Source organism: Cetorhinus maximus, chromosome 13 (assembly GCF_964194155.1).
Source record: "Cetorhinus maximus chromosome 13, sCetMax3.hap1.1, whole genome shotgun sequence".
Lineage (NCBI taxonomy): Eukaryota > Metazoa > Chordata > Chondrichthyes > Lamniformes > Cetorhinidae > Cetorhinus > Cetorhinus maximus.
Genome location: NC_135891.1, coordinates 12202072 through 12221524, shown reverse-complemented (window position 1 = coordinate 12221524; position 19453 = coordinate 12202072). Strand labels below are relative to the sequence as shown.

The 19453-nt window shown below is 42.4% G+C and overlaps 1 protein-coding gene across 3 annotated transcripts in view; it reads right to left on the bottom strand.

The window, feature by feature from the left end:
• cyld2 (cylindromatosis (turban tumor syndrome) 2) overlaps window positions 1-19453 on the bottom strand; it is a 32685-nt gene that overhangs the window by 12528 nt on the left and 704 nt on the right. Inside the window, exons 1-7 of one of the 3 annotated variants that reach the window (XM_078554951.1) lie at window positions 18211-18480; window positions 17166-17444; window positions 16822-16932; window positions 15426-15863; window positions 12504-12642; window positions 5459-5811; window positions 161-326 (exon numbers count right to left, since the gene is read on the bottom strand). In XM_078554951.1, the coding sequence (XP_078411077.1) occupies window positions 161-326; window positions 5459-5811; window positions 12504-12642; window positions 15426-15863; window positions 16822-16917 (1192 nt within the window). In that variant the 5' untranslated portion in view covers window positions 16918-16932; window positions 17166-17444; window positions 18211-18480. Of the gene's footprint in view, window positions 1-160; window positions 327-5458; window positions 5812-12503; window positions 12643-15425; window positions 15864-16821; window positions 16933-17165; window positions 17445-18210; window positions 18481-19453 lie in introns of those variants that run through there. The other 2 variants (XM_078554952.1, XM_078554954.1) reach the window with 2 other exon arrangements.

Sequence of the window (19453 nt, the reverse complement as noted above, 5' to 3'; positions counted from 1 at the left end):
GCCGAATTGTTTCAGTAACAGGTGCTTTATTCTACCCCCCATAAGGTACTACAGCATTCAATTTACTCCATAGACCCTGTACACCATCACTTTCCCAAGGTCACAACTCTCCATCTAAATGCTGAAAATGATTATGGCAGAAAGCAAAGGAAAATTTTACCTGGTGCATGAATGGGACTGTTAGGTATCGCCTTTGGTACGGTTGAAGAAAAACGGGCATCTGGTTTACAGTTCCATAACGGTTTAAAAATTGCTTTGTTCTGTTCACAATTGAAATAACGAATTTTCTCAAAAGTTCCATCACTAGCATCATTTAGTTCATAGTCCTATAAATCATTTTAAAAAGAGATAGAAGTATTACTTCCCAATGTTGCAAAATTGAGCTTTAATTCAACTCCTGACCTTTACCTCCCTGGAGTGCCATAATCTTTTTAATGTTACATCCCCATTCATCAAATATCATATCATATCTTGTCGACTGGCAGTACAGAATTTGAGCACAGCTGGCAAAAGGCACATACTGTCGAAGCTTTACTTCTTGTACTCATCAGGTCAATTTGCAAGAATACCAAATTATAAAGGGAACAACAATTTATACAGCATGAGAAAACAGTGCTGATTAGTTGGCAAGTGGACTCTGATTGGTAAAAGCATTGCCATAGAAATGCACCAGTTAAATGATAACTGATAGTTAACTGACAAGCTTTGTTTAAATTCAAACTAGACAGGTTGACTCTGATTGGTCAAGACATTGCCCTGGGCAAAGATTGTTGCCTATTTTGTTTAGTTGAAAAAGGTGCAATGTGTGTACATGTTCCTTCTGTCTGCAAAGGACAAGGCCTTGTGTATTAATATATGTAGCTACTAGCACAAATACATGACCCACACTGAAAGCCCAACTGATAATCTTAAATTGGTTGTCAGTGTAATTCTTAGCACACTCAGGATGCTTTAGCAAGTGTTGTCCAATTGCGGAATCACATCTAATGTTGGACACTATGTTTTGAGTTTTGAAAGCACGGTTTGGCTGGATACGGTCATTACTCTGCCTGTTGCAAACAGCCAAAGGGACATGCTGTTTGATACGATCCGCCAATCTTTGGGACATACAGCCTATGTATCTAGCATCACACCAGCACTGAAATTCATATACCACATTACTCATTTGTGATAGGCAGAACGTCTTTTTGGCTCGATGGCAGCATCCTGTTCATGGAGAATAGCACTCATGTTGCTACTGCATAGTAGCAGCATGAAATGGCTAGCTTCACCTGTTGCTCAAATTTTTAAGATATCTTACCCTTGCAGGGTAATCCGAGGTAGACTGCGCACTTTTCAGGACCAAAAGTGGCAGTCTTAGGCTCATGAATGAGTTTGCACAATATACAGTGAGCAATGATCTGATCAGGATAGCCATTATCCCGTGGGATGGCCTTGACACACCCTATTTTGGCAACAAGCTTGCATGGTGAGCAAATGGCTCGGGCCCTAAATACGAGGTTGCTGATAAGGCCAATCTTAAAGCATGTGGAATTTCAACGTGTGCATTGACCAGTGAAGGTAGCTTACGGTAGACCGGTAGACAGTGGTAGAAAACCCACTGGCAGATTACTCAACTAGTACGTCAAGGAAAGGGAGCTCATTTAACTGCTCCATTTCAAAGGTGAATTTGAGCGCAGGATGGAGCCCATTAATGTGTGTGAGGAAATTCTTACATGCAGTTGCGGTTTCAAATATAGCAAATGTATCATCTATATATTGGAAATATGCAAGGGATAGGAGGTTAGATATCATTCCATCAAAGTTTCTGGTGGAACCCAACAAAGATGTTTGCAAGAGCTGGACCTAGAGGGGGTTCCATGGCAACAACATCTATTTGGGCATACATGGTGTCGTTAAAACTGAACTCAACTGCACAAATTGCTGAGTTCATAAGGTCAATGAATACGGATTCTGACAATGGACGTCAACCAGCCATCCAGCCCAATCCTACCTTCCAGCTCTTGCCGGTGGCCTTGTAGGTTACAGCACTGTGTGTGCCAATCCAACTACTTTTTAAATGTTATGAGGATTTCTGCCTCTACCACCTTTTCAGGCAGTGAGTTCCAGACCCCTACCAACCTCTGGGTGAAAAGATTTTCCCTCAAAACCCCTCTAAACCTTCTACCTCTTAGTCTAAATCTATACACCCTGGTTATTGATGTCTTAACCAAGGGGAATAGGGCCTCCTTATCCACTCTATCCAGACCCCTCATAAATTTATACATTTCAGTTGGGTCTCCACTCAGCCTCTGTTCCAAAGGCAACAACCCTAGCCAATCCAATCTTTCCTCATAACTAAAATTCTCCAGTCCAGGCAACATCCTCGTAAATCTTCTCTGTACCCTCCCTAATCCAATCACATCTTGCCTATAGTGTGGTGCCAAAACTGCACAGAGTACCCCAGTTGTGGCCTGCCCAGAATTTTACACAGCTCCAGCATGACCCCCAGCTCTTATATTCTATGCCTTGGCTAATAACAGCAAGTATCCCATATGTCTTCTTGACCATCTTAGCTATCTGTCCAGCCACCTTTAGGGATCTGTGGACAACTTGTGGGGAGGTGGCGGCGTAGTGATATTGTCACTGGACTAGTAATCAAGGCTAATGCTCTGGGGACGTGGGTTCAAATCCAACTACTGCAGGTGTTGGAATTTAAGTTCCATGAACAAATCTGAAATTGAAAGCTAGTTTCAGTAATGGTGACCAAGAAACTATCAATTGTTGGTTCACTAATGCACTTATGGGCAAGAAATCTGCCGTCATTAAGCTGTCTGGTCTACATGTGACTCCAGCCCACAGCAATGTGGTTGACTCTTAACTACCCTCTGAAATGGCCTAGCAAGTCACTCAATTCAAGGACAATTAGGGTTGAGCAACAAATGCTGGCCTTGCCATTGACACCCACATCCCATGAAATAATAAAGGAAAAAACATGCACTCCAAACTCTCTCTATTCCTCTATATTTCTCAAAATCCTAGCATTTTTGTGTATTCCCTGGCCTTGTTAGCTTTCCCCAAATAGATCACCTCATACAAGGGTCTGTTTCTGAGATTTGCTCATACAGCAAGTTCCCAAACTACTTGTAAAGGTGGCGAAGAGAGGCCAGACAATTTGGCTCCCACATTCTCCTCAACTAAGTCAGATTTGTTCATCTCCTGCTGCAGCATCAATCTCAATTTCAGTGGCTAGAGATCAAACACTGACAAAAGCAGCTGAAAGAACAAGGTAGTTACTATTTTCAAAAACAAGCTGCTTTAATTTTTTTTGAGAACATCACACAAGAGCTCATGAGCAAAGGCACGATATGATATTTAAATGAGTGGAGAATCTGGGTTCTACACGAGCAACAAAGTTGTTAGTACATTACGCTAATCCTCCCACAGGGTGTTTAGATGTATTGCACAACTACTGACATGTGCACAAGATATTCTGGAGGTCAAAACTTGTCCAGGTTTGCTTTTTTCTGATTGGGGTAGCTGGTGGATGACCAAGGTATTGCAGCAAACTGTTTGATAACGTCACTAGTCACTAACCCATTGACATCCTTACTTATAATTTTCAATTTTTAAAAAATATATCACGTTACATCCAATTTGTGAAACTGCCCATTTCATGAAACGACCGGTCAAATTGCTCATTTCTTGAAATTGGCAGCTTACCTGCACAGTTCATGAAACTGCCAGTTTCACCACCCATTGGGCGTTGGAAAACTTACATGGTTCATGAAATGATCAACTTTTATAAATGAAAAATAAAATTTCATTCACAAATGTATAATCTGCTTAATTCTGTTTACTGTCCTATGTTACATCCAGTATTATATCCAATCCATTCAGATATAGCTTATATTCATCAATAATTACAATACAGCAAAAACAAATAAAGAAACAATTCATACATGCATAATGTGCCTTTATTCAATGTACATTTCAGATTCTTTGTGACATACAAACATTTCAAATTCATTGGTTTATGTTCTGTTGTATTTTATTCAGGATCACACCCAAACCATTCAGATAGATTATACATCAATGTTTACAAAAACAGCATGAATACAATTCATACATATTTAATATGCCAGTACTGGTCAACGTTGTCACAGGACTTGTGGCTGTGACAGGCACTGTCGCAGCGGAGACCTGCTTTCAAGCAGGAACGTCATCTTGATAAGCAGTTACTCCTGCAGTGACATCTCTGGAAGCCTTGTCCACCACAAACACTTTGAGCATGTACAATCTCACCAGGGCAGAGTTATTCTGGTAGAATGCCTTCTGCATTCAGTAACTGTACTGCACAAATTCAAACTGATTCCTGGCGAGTGTGCCTTTCACAATCCCCTTAGCTGTTCCAATGATGTAGCCAGTCCCATCTTTTGCCAGCACCACACCTATAACATTTGGTGAGTCACCTTTGCTGTGATCAAATGCAGACGCTGGAACAGCCATATTGTCTCCAACACCAACATCCCGAGGTGACCTTGTGTTGTGTGCCATCATCCGCTTGGCTTGCTGGGCACTGTCCTGGTGTATCACCTTCCTTACACATCTGGCAGGATGAAGTTCTTCATCAGGTTTAGGGTCATTTGTAGTAGATGATCCAGAAGCCTGCTCAGCGTAATTCATGGAGGATGGTCCCGGGGATATCTCAGGATCGTTCATGCTGCATGATCCGGGGAATGACTCAGGGTTGTCCATGTTGGGTAGTCCAAGGGCCAACTTAGGGTCATCTATGGTGGATGGTTTTGGGACTCGCTCAGGATCTTCCATATTGGATGGTCCAGGGAGTGACTCGGAGTTGTCTGTGGTGGATGGTTCTGGGGCCAGCTCAGGACTGCCCATGGAGGATGGTCCGGGGCCAGTTCAATATCAGGATTTTCCATGTTTTCCTCAAGAAGTATGTCCAGTTCTTTTTCTTCAATGGCTGTGGAGATTCTGTTGAGGAACTTACCTAGCAACTTTGATCTGAGGCCACATCGTGGTTTGCTTCCAGTGGAGTCCTTTGTAAAAAGCCTTCTTAATAGCCTCATGGTAACTGCTGTTCATTGCCCACTGAACTGGTCCTTTGAAACTTATATTAAATTTTACACTAACCACCATTTGTGCTTTTGTAGGCAAACTTGCTTTCCCAAATTTACAATGCTCATGCAGTTATTGAGCAACTTAGTACATAATGTTAAGCTTGTACACCGCAACAGGCTTGAGCAACAATTCCACAAATAAGATTTTAAAACTCATACATAGCACTGGCCAGTTCATGAAATGAGCAATCAAACTGCCTATTTCATGATAGGTACAACAGGTTTGTCCAGTTTATGAAATGGGGTCTACCAGTGCCCATTTCATGAAATGGGCAGTTTCACAAATTGGATGTAACATATGCACATGGTTCAGAAAATATCCATACACTCAAACTCACCAATTCAATTCCTGCCCAGCGACTGTGGTGGCCTTCTGGTGTACCAATCCATCTAATAACTCCATAGACTATAGCATTATTAGGCAATTTCACTTCCACCATCGATTCAACCTCTAGAGCAGAATTTTCACTCTCTGCAAGTTGAGGATCAGGACTGGATGGGGTGGACAACTCAAAATTATGAGTTTTAGAAGCGTAGTGTTTACAATTCTTTGAATAGTCTGACGTGGAAACAGAGGGTAGAAATGGGGTTGAAACTTCATTTGATTTTTCTCTGCCCATTCTTCTAGGAGACAAACCAACTTGTTGGGGCGGACTTCCAACTGGGGACTTATTCCAGTTTTTTGCATCCCCTAAGAAATTAACAGGATATGGTCAAACCACAAATATTTCACTCAGACTGAAAATAACATCCTATATGCTATCCTACTCTAACATTGATTATATGGGGCTCCTCGGGTGCGTTTTACCACTCATGGCTTTTTGAAGGTAAGAGACAGATGAGGGAAAATGAATCCCTTCCCAAATTCACCCGATACTCTTCACTAAGTGCTGACAAAGACATCAAGAGCATTGAAGTAAAATCTCCATGGGCTGAACTCAGGTGTTAACAACTGGAAAACAAATTACATACAGACACATCAGTTAAAAATCAGAATGAGAGAGTTAGATAGAACAGTCAATTGGTCTTGGGTTGAATGAAGCTCACATTGAAGCAAGCTCTTAAAATTAGTTTGCCAAGTTTCACCTAGTTTGTTGTGTGCACAAGTCCACAGCATAAAAAGCCCATAATTCTGCAACATGTCTATCATCTCATTCTTGATAGATCATGAAGAAAAGGACTCGCATTTTAAAGCACCTTTCACAACCTCAGGAAGTGCTTTACAGCCAAATAAGAAACTCTTTGAGGTGCAGTAACTGTTATAATTTAGGGCAACACAGCAGCCAATTTGTGCACAGCAAGGTCCCATAAACAACAATGAGATTTATCACCAGGTAATGTGTTTTGGTGAAATAAAACAGGAAATATGTGAAAAGCTCTACAGGTCTGACAGCATGTGTAGAGAGAGAAACAGAGTTAATGTTTCAAGTCTGTATGACCCTTTTAGTTATATTGATGGCTAAAAATTTGCCATTTTACTGAAACAAACTCTCCTTCTCTTTGAACTGTGCCGTGGGCTCTTTTACATCTAATCAAGGGGGCAGACAGGGCCTCAGTTTAACATCTCATTCAAAAGATGGTATGTTCCACAGTGCTGCGCTCCCTCAGCACTGCACTCAAGTGTCCGCCTCAATTAAGTGCACAAGTCTCTGCAGTCTAGTTTGATCAGGACAACACCTGGTACAAGGAATTGAATTTTTCTCACAATTGCATTACAGTGGCTTCTTTACGTTTTTGTTTTAGGACAAATAATTGAAGTGGCAATGAAGAACTGTTATCCTACATCCACTCTATTCTCCATCTGACTTGAGGAAACTTAAATTATACCAAATTATATCACAAGTACAAAAATCCCTGACACTAAAACCTTTCACATTATTTCAATCTTCTGGTTGCTAATGTTGAAAATACATAAAATGCATTTCATACTTAAACATTCTACAGTTAAACACTAACGCCTGAATGGCAAATACAGCAAGTATTACCAGGCACCTAAGTAGAGTTATAATAGCAGAGTCTTGGGTGAAGGGGAAAAAAAACTAATAAAGCCTTCATATACTTTCCACACAAATGCAGTAGGGGGTAATTTTTCAAACTGGACTCCGTGAGGCACTTTTGAGCTGTTCATAAGTTTGTGTGTCTTTGGGTGGGTTGCAACAGAGGAGGAAACTATTTGCCTGGACAGTCATTCTAGTTGCTCAGCAACAATCCGCATAGTGAGCTTCTAAAATTCAGAAAGAGTTGGGGCGGTTGAGAAACAGACGGTCATTGTTAGATGCCACCTCATTGACACATTTGTGTAATTAATAAGGCTCAAGTTATCAAATTGTACTGTACATAAGTTTAGAAATGGAAAATCTTAATTTCTATGTATTATTGGAATATTAAGAAGTCTTTAAGTTGGCATTTCTAAGTGTAAAATACTGTTGTGTAGCTTTTAGATAAAAAAACACAAGTGAACCAAGGTTATAGTTGGGACACATGCTGGATTTGGGCTCGTGAGTCCAGCATTAACAGTAAACAGAAGCCAAAACTGGGATACTGATTAGCTAAAAGGATAGCCTGAAGGCTAGAATTGTAGAAGGGTATAAGTCAGGTTAATTTGATGTAGGGAAGCCATAAGTACTTCTCCCGTTGGTCAAGAATTGTAAATATAGGGTGCAAGTTGAGGTTAGGTTGTTGTAGGGAAGCCATGAGCTCACTTCTTGTTGGTCAGGCGTTAGAAATATTTGGGAAAAGTTAGTTGTATTTACACAGGTGCTCAGACTTGGGCTGAATGTTGCAAAAGCTGCCTGAAAAAAGGGTATAAAAGTAGAGCAGCAGCTTTGGGGTATTTGCATTTGCTAGGGGTATCATTAGTTTCAGGAGACTTGCTAAAAGGAGGCTCTTGCCAGAAGAGAGTTAGGAGCTAGTAGTTGTGCCAGGCAAGGTTTGGGATTTACTGCAAGAAACCCAGAGCTAAATATAGTTTAGGGTTTGCTGCAAGAAACGCAGAATAACTAAAAGCTAGGGATTGCTGCGAGGATCTACAAGGCTCAGGATTTTCCGTAAGAAGTCCAAGGTGTTAGTATTAGATCAGTATTAGAATTCAGGTAGAATTTCTGGTGATAGACTGTCCACCAATATCCATTACAAGCCTACCGACTCCCACAGCTACCTCGACTACAGCTTCCTGTAAGGACTCCATCCTGTTCTCTCAGTTCCTTTGCCTCTGTCGCATCTGTTCTGATGATGCCACTTTCAAAAAAAGTTCCTCTGACATGTCTTCCTTCTTCCTTAACCGAGGTTTTCCACCCACGGTGGTTGACAGGGCCCTCAACCGTATCCAGCCCATCTCCCGTGCATCCGCCCTCACACCTTCCTCTCCCTCCCAGAAACATGATAGGGTCCCCCTTGTCCTCATTTATCACCCCACCAGCCTCCGCATTCAAAGGATGATCCTCTGCCATTTCCGCCAACTCCAGCATGATGCCACCACCAAACACATCTTCCCTTCACCCCCCACCGGCAGCATTCCGCAGGGATCATTCCATCCGGGACACCCTGGTCCACTCCTCCATCACCCCCTACACCTCAACCCCCTCCCACGGCACCTTCCCATGCAACCGCAGAAGGTGCAACACCTGCCCCTTTACTTCCCCTCTTCTCACTGTCCAAGGGCCCAAACACTCCTTTCAAGTGAAGCAGCATTTCACTTGCACTTCCCTCAATTTAGTCTACTGCATTCATTGCTCCCAATGCGGTTTCCTCTACATTAGAGAGACCAAACGCAGACTGGGTGACCGCTTTGCAGAACACCTTCGGTCTGTCCGCAAGCATTACCCAGACCTCCCGCTTGCCATTTCAACACTCCACCCTGCTCTCATGCCCACATGTCTGTCCTTGGCCTGCTGCATTGTTCCAGCGAAGCTCAACGCAAACTGGAGGAACAGCACCTCATCTTCCGACTAGGCACTTTACAGCCTTCTGGACTGAATTTTATGTTCAACAATTTTAGATCATGAACTCTCTCCTCCATCCCCACCCCCTTTCCAATCCCCCCCCCCTTTTTTCCCCCAATAATTTATATAGATTTTTCTTTTCCCACCTATTTCCATTATTTTTAAATCTATTTCCATCCATTGTTTTATCTCTACCTTTTAGCTTTTTTCGATTCCTTCACCCCACCCCACCCCCACTAGGGCTAACTGTACCTTGCTTGTCCTGCTTTCTACCCTTAAGTAACACATTCCTTAGATAATATCACCACCTTCAACACCTCTTTGTCCTTTTGTCTGTGACATCTTTTGGTTATCTCCACCTATCACTGGTCCTCTATCCAGCTCTACTTGTCCCACTCCCTCTTAAACCACCTTTCTTCTATTTTTACTTAGTTCTGTTGAAGGATCATTCAGACTCGAAACGTAAACTGTGTTCCTCTCCGCAGATGCTGCCAGACCTGCTGAGTTTTTCCAGGTATTTTTGTTTTAGTTTTGGATTTCCAGCATCTGCAGGTTTTGCTTTTATCTTAGAATTCGGTATTAGGACTAGAGGTAGTTGCTTTAAGAAAGTGAAAGTCAAAGCTGCCTTCAGCACTCAGCAGCAATTATAAACTTGGAGAGAAAGCGTTCAGTAAATGGCTGTGACATAGATAGAGTAGGAAATTTGAAGTCTTAAAGCTGCAAGGGGTTTTTATATGTACATTAGAATTAAGTTGTGTAAGGTAGAATCTTTAAGACTTCAAGAGTCAAGAGACCAGCTCCCAGGGACCAAGAAGACTCCAGAAATTCCAGGAACCAAGAAGAGAAGACCCCAGAGATCCTGGGATCCACAGGGAAACATTGTATCATGCCATGCCTCAACTAGTGGTATGTTAAGTATTAATTTTTGTTGGCCCATAAACCTTGTTAGTTTACATTCTAAATTAGTGGGTGCCCCTTTTGTCCGACAAAAATTTTCTTAGTCTGGGTTTAGTATAGAGTTCAAATCCCAAAGTCACTGTTGTGTGTACATTTGGTAGTTGTTTATTTTAGTTTTTGTAACTCAACTAGTTTTAAGGATCCACATCTTTAAGATAACGACCATCAATTGTTCCCTGCATGCGCAAATACTGGTCAAATCACTGTGGGCAATAAAATTATATTTTAGAATTGGTTAAAAGACTTACAAATTTATTTTGTAAGTTGATTTAGGATAACTTTCTATACTACTTTGAAAGTAAATGGGACAATTTACTAAAGGAGTTTAATTCTTGATATGCAGCAGCTTTTGAAAAAGAAATCAAAATCACAACATCTGGTAACAGTAATGGTGCCTCATTCCATGTGCTGTACTCAGTAAGAGACAACTTAATTGTTTTAAAAATGTGGTGGTAGCATGATAGCAAACTGTCTGTAATCCTTGTTGCAAGAAAATCACTTTCACCTAAGACAAACGGAGGTGGGCAATGAAAACAGCGTCTCACACGGGTAGCTTATGGTTCATTAGCCTGGTCATAAAAACCAACGTGATCATCTAATAATATACTCAATAAATCAGACACAAAAAAATAAAGGCTTTTACAATGCAGGTGAATTGATTCAGGGGAGAAGCTATGTCGAATTTCAAAATAAAGGGTGCACAAAAAGAACCTCTCGTAGCCTAAAAAGTTCGAGATATTTTCTTGTCTATTTCTTTGGGCCTTACAAAATTTGGATTTTCACAAAAATAAAGAGAGATCTATGCTATCTGCTCCACTCTCCAAGGGTGATTTTTTAAACAATTGCATACCTCCTCTTGGAATTCTTTTCTAAAGTGACTTTGCCTTGCTATCTCCTGGTTCGTAATTGTCCCACATGTATTGTGCAGAGCAAAGCAACCTCATTATGCCAACATTTGTAGGGGTACAACAGCATTCTGAATCTGCCCCACCTATGGAGCATTAAAAGACTGCAATACCCATCTTCTGTCAATACAGGGAGCTCCACTTCCATAGTTTGTGGGATCTATGCTACAAAAACCTGGTAAAGGATCACTGAATCAATGGGTAGGACACCATAAAATATTAAATAGCTAAACTGAGCATTTTTCATATAGTTTTACTATATTTTTGTACTGTTAACTAATTAGCAGATACATGACTGTTGCCAATACTAAATCTTTTTTGCAATTATAGTACTATTTTCCTTTGGGTACTGACAGGAACTTTGCAAAATTAGGAAAACAGTGTCTTAATATTTGATAGATATTAAAAAATTTGAATACCACTAACATGAAAGGAATTTTAATGTCTACTTTATTTCTTTTCCAGGCTTCAAGCCATGTAGCCAGAGTTGCACCAGCATTCTGAATCTGCCTCATTCGGAGTGTGTTACAAATACAATCTTTTATAAGATGGTTATGTGTTGGACCATCTCTTTAATTTAAGGTAAAATGGAGTAATGAAGAAAGCCATGTGACCAACTATGAGTTCTGCCTGACAACAACCCTGTGTCCCCTTGGGAACCAGGAGACCCAGATTACGGCACACTCAAAGCAAGGTGCAATGTTTTCACCCTGGAAACAAAGTCAGAAGCAGATGTTCCAATTTTGTAGACTTTCTGTCTCAGAGTCTTTGAATAGAGAGAGAGAGAGAGAGAGAGAGAGAGTGATAGAAGGCACAGCAGTTAGGGAGGGATAAGGCTGTCTTCCCTGTTAGCTGCCAGACAGAATGCTGGGGAAAGCTTGTCTACTGGTCGCAGAAAAGGAACCCACAACGATTTAAGGACACTGGAAGATTTGTCCTGGCGGGGCTGGGAGAAAAAATCGTCGGAGTGTGCCTTACTGCTGAATGTTGATTTGGGAATTCTCAGAGGACAGAATCGTTGATGGTCATGGGACATTACAATTCAGTGAAACAGGGATTCGTGAACCCTTTGGAAATTGGTCATGACTTTGGACTGTTTCCTGAAAAGACTGCAATTCTTTGGAAAGTGGGCTGTAAAATATATATGTGACATGGGATTATTTATTATGTTAAGACATTAATTTTTGTTTGTTACAGTAAAAATCTTAAAACTAAATCTTGTCATGCAATTCCTTTAAGTTGGCTGCTGGGAATTCAATTATTTCTTTTAAAGTTATCGGTCTCTATGAGGGTCACAACAGTGATAAAAGATTGCAGTACCCATCTTCAGTCAATGCAAGGAGCTCCCTCTCCACGGTTCACAACGGATTTATATTACTGAAATCTGGTAAAGCAGCTCTTAATCAATAGATGGGATACTATAAAATGTCAGAGATCTAGAATATGGAGATATTTGGAGATAAGCATTAAAATAAAATGTTCAAATCCCACGGATAGGTGTTAATACATAGGGAGATGTGTGCACAAAATATACTGCTAGCCAGCACCAATAAAAAGGGTCACCTGATGTTTGAACTTACCATCACTATACAATTTACTTTCTTTATCATTTGTACGAGGTGATTCCACTTCAGTATTACTCGCAAAAATGATATTTCCTGCATCAGTTAAGATGTCTTTAACAATTTTCTTCCCCTTTATTTTATGGTCTTCCCCCTCCTGCATTGAGATAGGAGAGAAAAGAAAACATTTGCTAATAGGCAGTATAACTTACAAATTGTTGTTCTGTGGGTGTCTGAAGTTTTAAAGAAAATAAGTTCTACATATCATTGAATCACAGAATTGTTAGGACCCAGGTGGTGGTCAATTGGCCTATCGTGTCTGCATGGGGTCTCTGAATGAGCAATGCATCTAGTGCCATTCCCCCACCTTCTCCCCATTACCCTGCACACATTCTTCTTTTTCAGATAACAGTCTAGTTCCCTTTTGAATGCTTCAATTGAATACACAGCACCAAACCGCTCTCAAACAGTGATGAAAATCACAAATAAGAAAACATTCCCAAAGAAAATTAATGGATCACTTTCTATAGCTTTTATCTAAGAACTGGAAACGAGGGGACCAAAGATGAATCATACAGGCAACCAAACTAAGAACCATATGGCCAGAGACTCATCTACCTACCTAACACAAACAGAAAAAAAAACTGTACAACCTATGGAACAATCGCATGCAAGTTACATTATCTACAGTATGCTTGTAGTGAAAATTAAATTGAACATCCTTGCTGGTACTATACATTATATTCTAATATATAGTATCATTTGGTGTACCTATAAATCCCTACTCCTTCTCAGTCAAGTCATCATGGGTAGGGATAGAAAAAATGCAGGCACATACCATAAAGGAAAGAAATCAAAAGCTTTCTCCTATTGTTACAGGTTGAGCATCCTTTATCTGTAAATCTGAAAACCGAACACATCCATAAACCATACTTTTTCTGAACCTCATTGACCTTTAGCACGGGAAGTTCCTGACCCTCACCGACTAAAGGCAGTTCAGAGGAGGTTTACTAAATTGATACCTGGAATGAGCAGGTTGTTTTACAAGAATAGGTTGGACAGGCTGGGCTTGTTTCCACTGGAGTTTAGAAGAGTGAGGGGTGACTTGATTGAAGTTATACAAGATCCTGGACAGCCTTGACAAGGTGGATGTCGAAAGGATGTTTCCTTCTGTGGGCGAGTCCAGAACTAGGGGACACTGTTTTAAAATTAGGGGTCGGCCTTTTAGGACAGAGACGAAGAGAATATTTTTCTTTCAGGGAGTTGTGCCACTCTGGAATTCTCTGCCTTGGAAGCAGGATCACTGAATATTTTTAAGGCACAGCTAGGCGAGGGAATCAAAGGTCATCGGGGGGTAGATGGGAATGTGGAACTCGAAACACAAACAGATCAGCCATGATCTTACGGATTGGTGGAGCAGGCTCGTGAGGCCGAATGGCCTGCTTCTGCTCCTATTTCATATGCTCGTATGACTACACCCGACCTTCACTGTGGGAAGTCTCTGACCCGAGTCGACATGATGCGAGCCAACATGAATCTCACCAACCTCACCCAACCTTTAGCGCAGGAAGTCTAGTTGTTTGTCTGCACTCGACTCGAACGCCTCATGGACACTCTGAATCCTCCCCTACAAGTAAAATCGCAGACAGCGCCATGGATGGAAACTTATTACAAGTACCTATATTTAGAAGAGTAAGAGACGACTTAATTGAAACGTTTATGGTCCCGGGGGGTTTTGACAGGGTGGACATGGAGAGGATGTTTCCTCTTGTGGGAGAATCTAGAACTAGGGATCACTGTTTAAAAATATGGGGTCGCTCATTTAAGACAGAGATGAGGAGAAATTTTTTCTCTCGCAGAGTTGAGAGTCTTTGGAACTCTCTTCCTCAAAAGGCAGCGGAAGCAGTCTTTGAATATTTTAAAGCAGAGCTAGATTGATTATTGATTAACAAGGGAGTGAAAGGCTATCCAGGGTAGGCAAGAAAATGGGGTTGAGTTTACATTCAGATCTGCCATGGTCTTATTGAATGGCGGAGCAGGCTCGAGGGTGCCGAGTGGCCTACTCCTGCTCCTAATTCGTATGTTTGTATGAATCAATGATACATCTTACTTTTCTAGCCATTTTATTTAGACTATCGCTAGACTAGGCTTAGGCCATTGTAACATAAGTAGGCCTAGTTCTATATGCGGCATCCGAAAACCAAAATTATCTGAAATCCGAAACGCGATCGACTCAGAGGATTTCGGATGATCCAACTGTCAGAGGCCTGGGATTAAGTATCCATCCCATTTTGTTTGGGGAAGGTATGCAGTACAAGGAAACTCCAAAGCAGAGAAAACTAAAAGATCATTCCCACTCCAATATGGAAAACAATCTGCATGTTCATGTTTTCCAAACCATCTCAGCTTCATTGCATGATGGAAAAATGTCATAGTTTTTGTACATTTCATGCCCTTTTATATTATGTTACTCTGACCAACTCAAATCAAAATCTGATGTTAAAGAATAAAAACAGCCAATGTATGCAAAAAACTCAAATCACTTTATCTACCCCATTTTGTGCCTCAATGCAAACAGTGAAAATTCAAACCATAGGAAAATGTCAGATTAACTACTGGGTACCAGCAAGTCCTTCTGAGCTAAGTAGCTGAATATTACACAAGCATTGAACCCCAGAACAGTAAGATACAGTTGAGACAAGGAGTTTGTCACAAAGTAAAAGAAATTCACTGCTGGACAAGCCAGAACCAACTATCTCGAAGTACTTCAAGCTCAAACCCTTCTCTGCAAAATATATACCAACTGATAAAAATCTGGTAGTTCATCATCGCCTTTCACACTACAAATGCCTTGTGGAATTGGAATGCGTTACAAAATTTTGCCAGGAACTGCCGCCACACTGTCCACCCTGTAACATTTACTTATTGTGTGCTACTTACCACCAACTCAACTTGAAACAATGATCCCTGTAGTTTCAGTCCACTCTCTCGTGAAGAGTTTTTAATATTTTTGACAATTCCTACCCATGTTCCACTGCTCAATCTCACTTTTACAATGTCATTAATTTGTAGGTTAGAAATAGATTTGAAGAGCTTTTCATCCTGAATAAGTTCATATCGACGAGAATTGTCCTGAATTTCAAGAAGCAACTCTGCTTCATCTTTGCTGATTTCTTTTAAATCTTCTTTCTTCACTTTCATGGTTTTTTTGCAATGTTCCACAACTGCAGATATTTCCTCAGTTTCTGACCTGTTGAAATATCCCATTGAGCCTTTCTGGATCTTCTTCCTGCTTTCGGTAAATTCTTTTATCACAATAAAATAATGTTTATCTTTTTCAATTCCTCTCATTCTGATTTTGGGTAAAGACATTTGAACCTGAAAAAGATGATATCAGTGGAGTGTTTTTTTTTAAAACTTATAGGCCACAAGGATGAATACAAGGTCATCACATCATTGGATAACAGGATCTGAAGAGGTTCATAGCAGTTCAAAAAAAAGTCTGGTCAATCACAAAGACTAGTATCCTGGATATTGCAGGCCTGTCTGCCTGGCTCACGTGATGGATTCCTGAATAAACCACACAGGGCTTATCTGGATCCAACATTCGCCAGTTATCTGAGGATCAATATTGACTTCAAAGAAGCCCCAAAGTAGACACTAACTAGATGGTCAATCAGAGATCACATCTGACATATCAGAAACTACAAATTGAAAACACTCCTGACCACAGCATGGACACTGTATCCCACCAAGCTGGAGGTACAAAGCTTTAGCAGCCACTACATTGTAGGCCCCAAATTCCAGATATTTTGGCCTCAATCTCAGCCTCCAGATAATGCCTTTTAGCAACTGTAGTGCTATGCTTCAATTTCCCCATATGAAGGAAAGCTACGTCCAGCATGGTGGCAAGCCTTATGTAGGAAATCTATGTGCCAACCATCTTGATGTTCTACACTTTCAAACGCACTGCCATTTCTCACACTTGCTCATCACCAACTTCTTAGTTTAGGCTCTCAAGGAGATGTGCCCATTGGAAAGCTGCTTCCCATCAATGTAGGCCAAAAGGTTTTATCCCCTGTGCAATCTGTTTTTCTTTCTGCAATAAAATCCTTCTCATAGATTGGTTCTGGACATCTAACAAGGACTGAAGAAAGTTCTTTCATTCCATGCCCAAGGGTTTCAAACCATGAAGCAGGACATTTTGGACCCAAGTTCTACCAGCAGTGTGACTTAACTGGAAGCAAAGAAAGATAAGAAAGGACAAAAATAGAACCTCTTTAGATCCTTTTCAGTATGATCCCAAATAATTGTTCAAGCTAAAGCTGGTATTTACCTGAAAACAAAGATACCAATATAAATCAATAATTTGGATTGATTCCCATAGCACTTTCCAATCAAATTCTTCAGGGTCCCTTCTTGAGCCAGCCATGCAAAGATTACAATACTGCAATTAGAGCACAGTACAATTAAGTTCCTTGGAGAGTCTGACAAGCTCAATTTCATCTATTTAAAAAAGAGCTACAAATCTTCCAGAACACCTGATGGAGATATTTCATGACTGTGTATGACAATGTCAGCCAAAACATCATTGAAGACATTGAATAGAATGGGTGACAGTGATTAAATTTGCCTCACTGTCCTTTTGAGCAGAATAAGAACCAACAGTCTTCTACTTACTTGTACAGGGACCCTGGAGTGGAATACACATTCGAGTGAAAATCCAAAATTTGTCACACACTCTTCTAGCTTCCAGTTTCTTTGTAAGTAGTGTACTGTATCTTATACACGGGTAGGTAGCCAAGATATTTTGCAGAAGTGTCTCCATAAAGAAGTTGCCTGTTGTTGAATCACAGTCCAGCCAGTTCACATTAGCATTAGAATGAATTCACTGACTCCAGTGGATGTCCAATGTTAAACATTCTGGTCTTGTTTTAGTGATTGTGTTCAATTCAAGCCCTATGATGGGAAAAGTAAAAAATGGCACATTAGCAAGAGAATATTCAAAGAACTGAACTGATCCACCTTACATACACAATCACAGCAGCATCCATTACCCAGTTATAGAATTATTGAATGTTAACAGCAGAGGTGGCCGTCATTCGGTCTGTCATGTCCATACCCCTCTGCAATAGCAATTCACCTGGTCCCACTTGTTCATCCTTCTCCCCATAGCCCTGCAAATTATTTCCCTTCAGATAATTATCAAATACTTTTTTGAAAGCCACAATCCAATCTTCCTCCATCACAGTCAGGCAGTGCATATTCCAGACCCTGACCTCTTGCTAAGAAGTTTTTTTCTCAGGTCACGGTTGGTTCTTTAGCCAATCACCTTAAATCAGCATCCTCTTGTTTGTAATCTTTCTGCCAATGGGAACAATTTATCCCTATCTAATTTTTCTGGACCCCCTCATGATTATGACAACTTCTGTCAAGACACCTCTCAGCCTTCTCTTCTCCAGGGAGAACAGCCCCAGCTGCTCCAAACTATCCACATAACTGATGTCCCTCCACCCAAGAACCACGCTCGTTAAATCTTTCGTGCACCCTCTCTTAAAGCTTTTTCACATGCTTGCTAAACAAATTAGGAACCATTAGCTAAAACTCCCAACTCCTGTTCTAACAGTGGCAATGTACACAGCTGCACGGGAGGCCACTGAACACTTTCAAATCATCTGTGCTTTACATTTGAAAAGTAATTTATGGAATAGATGAAGATCTATACCACAAACGCTGCAAAGGCCCGCCTCCTCAGTCTCGGTCAACTTGCCGATTTTCAAAAGTGGAGCAACAACAATAAAATGGCACTGCAGCGCCGCTCAGAACAAACAATTCACCAAAACAAAAACTGAGCTTTCTGCAAACCCGCTTTAAAAATATACACCGGCTTATTTAAGTTAAAACGGATAGATTAAAAACCAAAAATGCGGAAGAATGGGCGCCACTCCAACCATCACGCCGGATGCAACTGGAGTTTTGGGGGGGACGCGAAGAGGAGGGAGTAAAACAAATGAAACCAAAACAAACTCTGCGATTCGCTCGTTGCCGGCAACCTCAAATTAGGTGCAATAGAAATAATAATACAAGGAAATAATTCCCCCAAGGGGGAGGGAGGGGGGAGGGGAGGGAGAAGGGAGGGAGGGAGGGAGGGGGGGAGGAGGGAGGGAGGGAGGGAGGGGGGGGGAGAAGGGAGGGAGGGAGGGAGGGAGGGGGGGGAGAAGGGAGGGAGGAGGGGGGGAGAAGGGAGGGAGGGAGGGGGGGAGAAGGGAGGGAGGGAGGGGGGGGAGAAGGGAGGGAGGGAGGGGGGGGAGGAGGGAGGGAGGGAGGGGGGGAGGAGGGAGGGAGGGAGGGGGGGGAGAAGGGAGGGAGGGGGGGAGAAGGGAGGGAGGGAGGGGGGGAGAAGGGAGGGAGGGAGGGGGGGGAGAAGGGAGGGAGGGAGGGGGGGAGAAGGGAGGGAGGGAGGGGGGGAGAAGGGAGGGAGGGAGGGGGGGGAGAAGGGAGGGGGGGAGGGGGGGGAGAAGGGAGGGGGGGGAGAAGGGAGGGGGGGAGAAGGGAGGGAGGGAGGGGGGGAGAAGGGAGGGAGGGAGGGGGGAGAAGGGAGGGAGGGAGGGGGGGAGAAGGGAGGGAGGGAGGGGGGGAGAAGGGAGGGAGGGAGGGGGGGAGGAGGGAGGAGGGAGGGGGGGAGGAGGGAGGGGGGAGGGGGGGAGGAGGGAGGGAGGGAGGGGGAGGAGGGAGGGAGGGAGGGGGGGAGAAGGGAGGGAGGGAGGGGGGGAGAAGGGAGGGAGGAGGGGGGGAGAAGGGAGGGAGGGAGGGGGGGAGAAGGGAGGGAGGGGGGAGGGAGGGAGGGAGGGGGGGAGGAGGAAGGGAGGGAGGGGGGGAGAAGGGAGGGAGGGAGGGAGAAGGGAGGGAGGGAGGGAGAAGGGAGGGAGGGGGGGGGAGAAGGGAGGGAGGGGGGGGGGAGAAGGGAG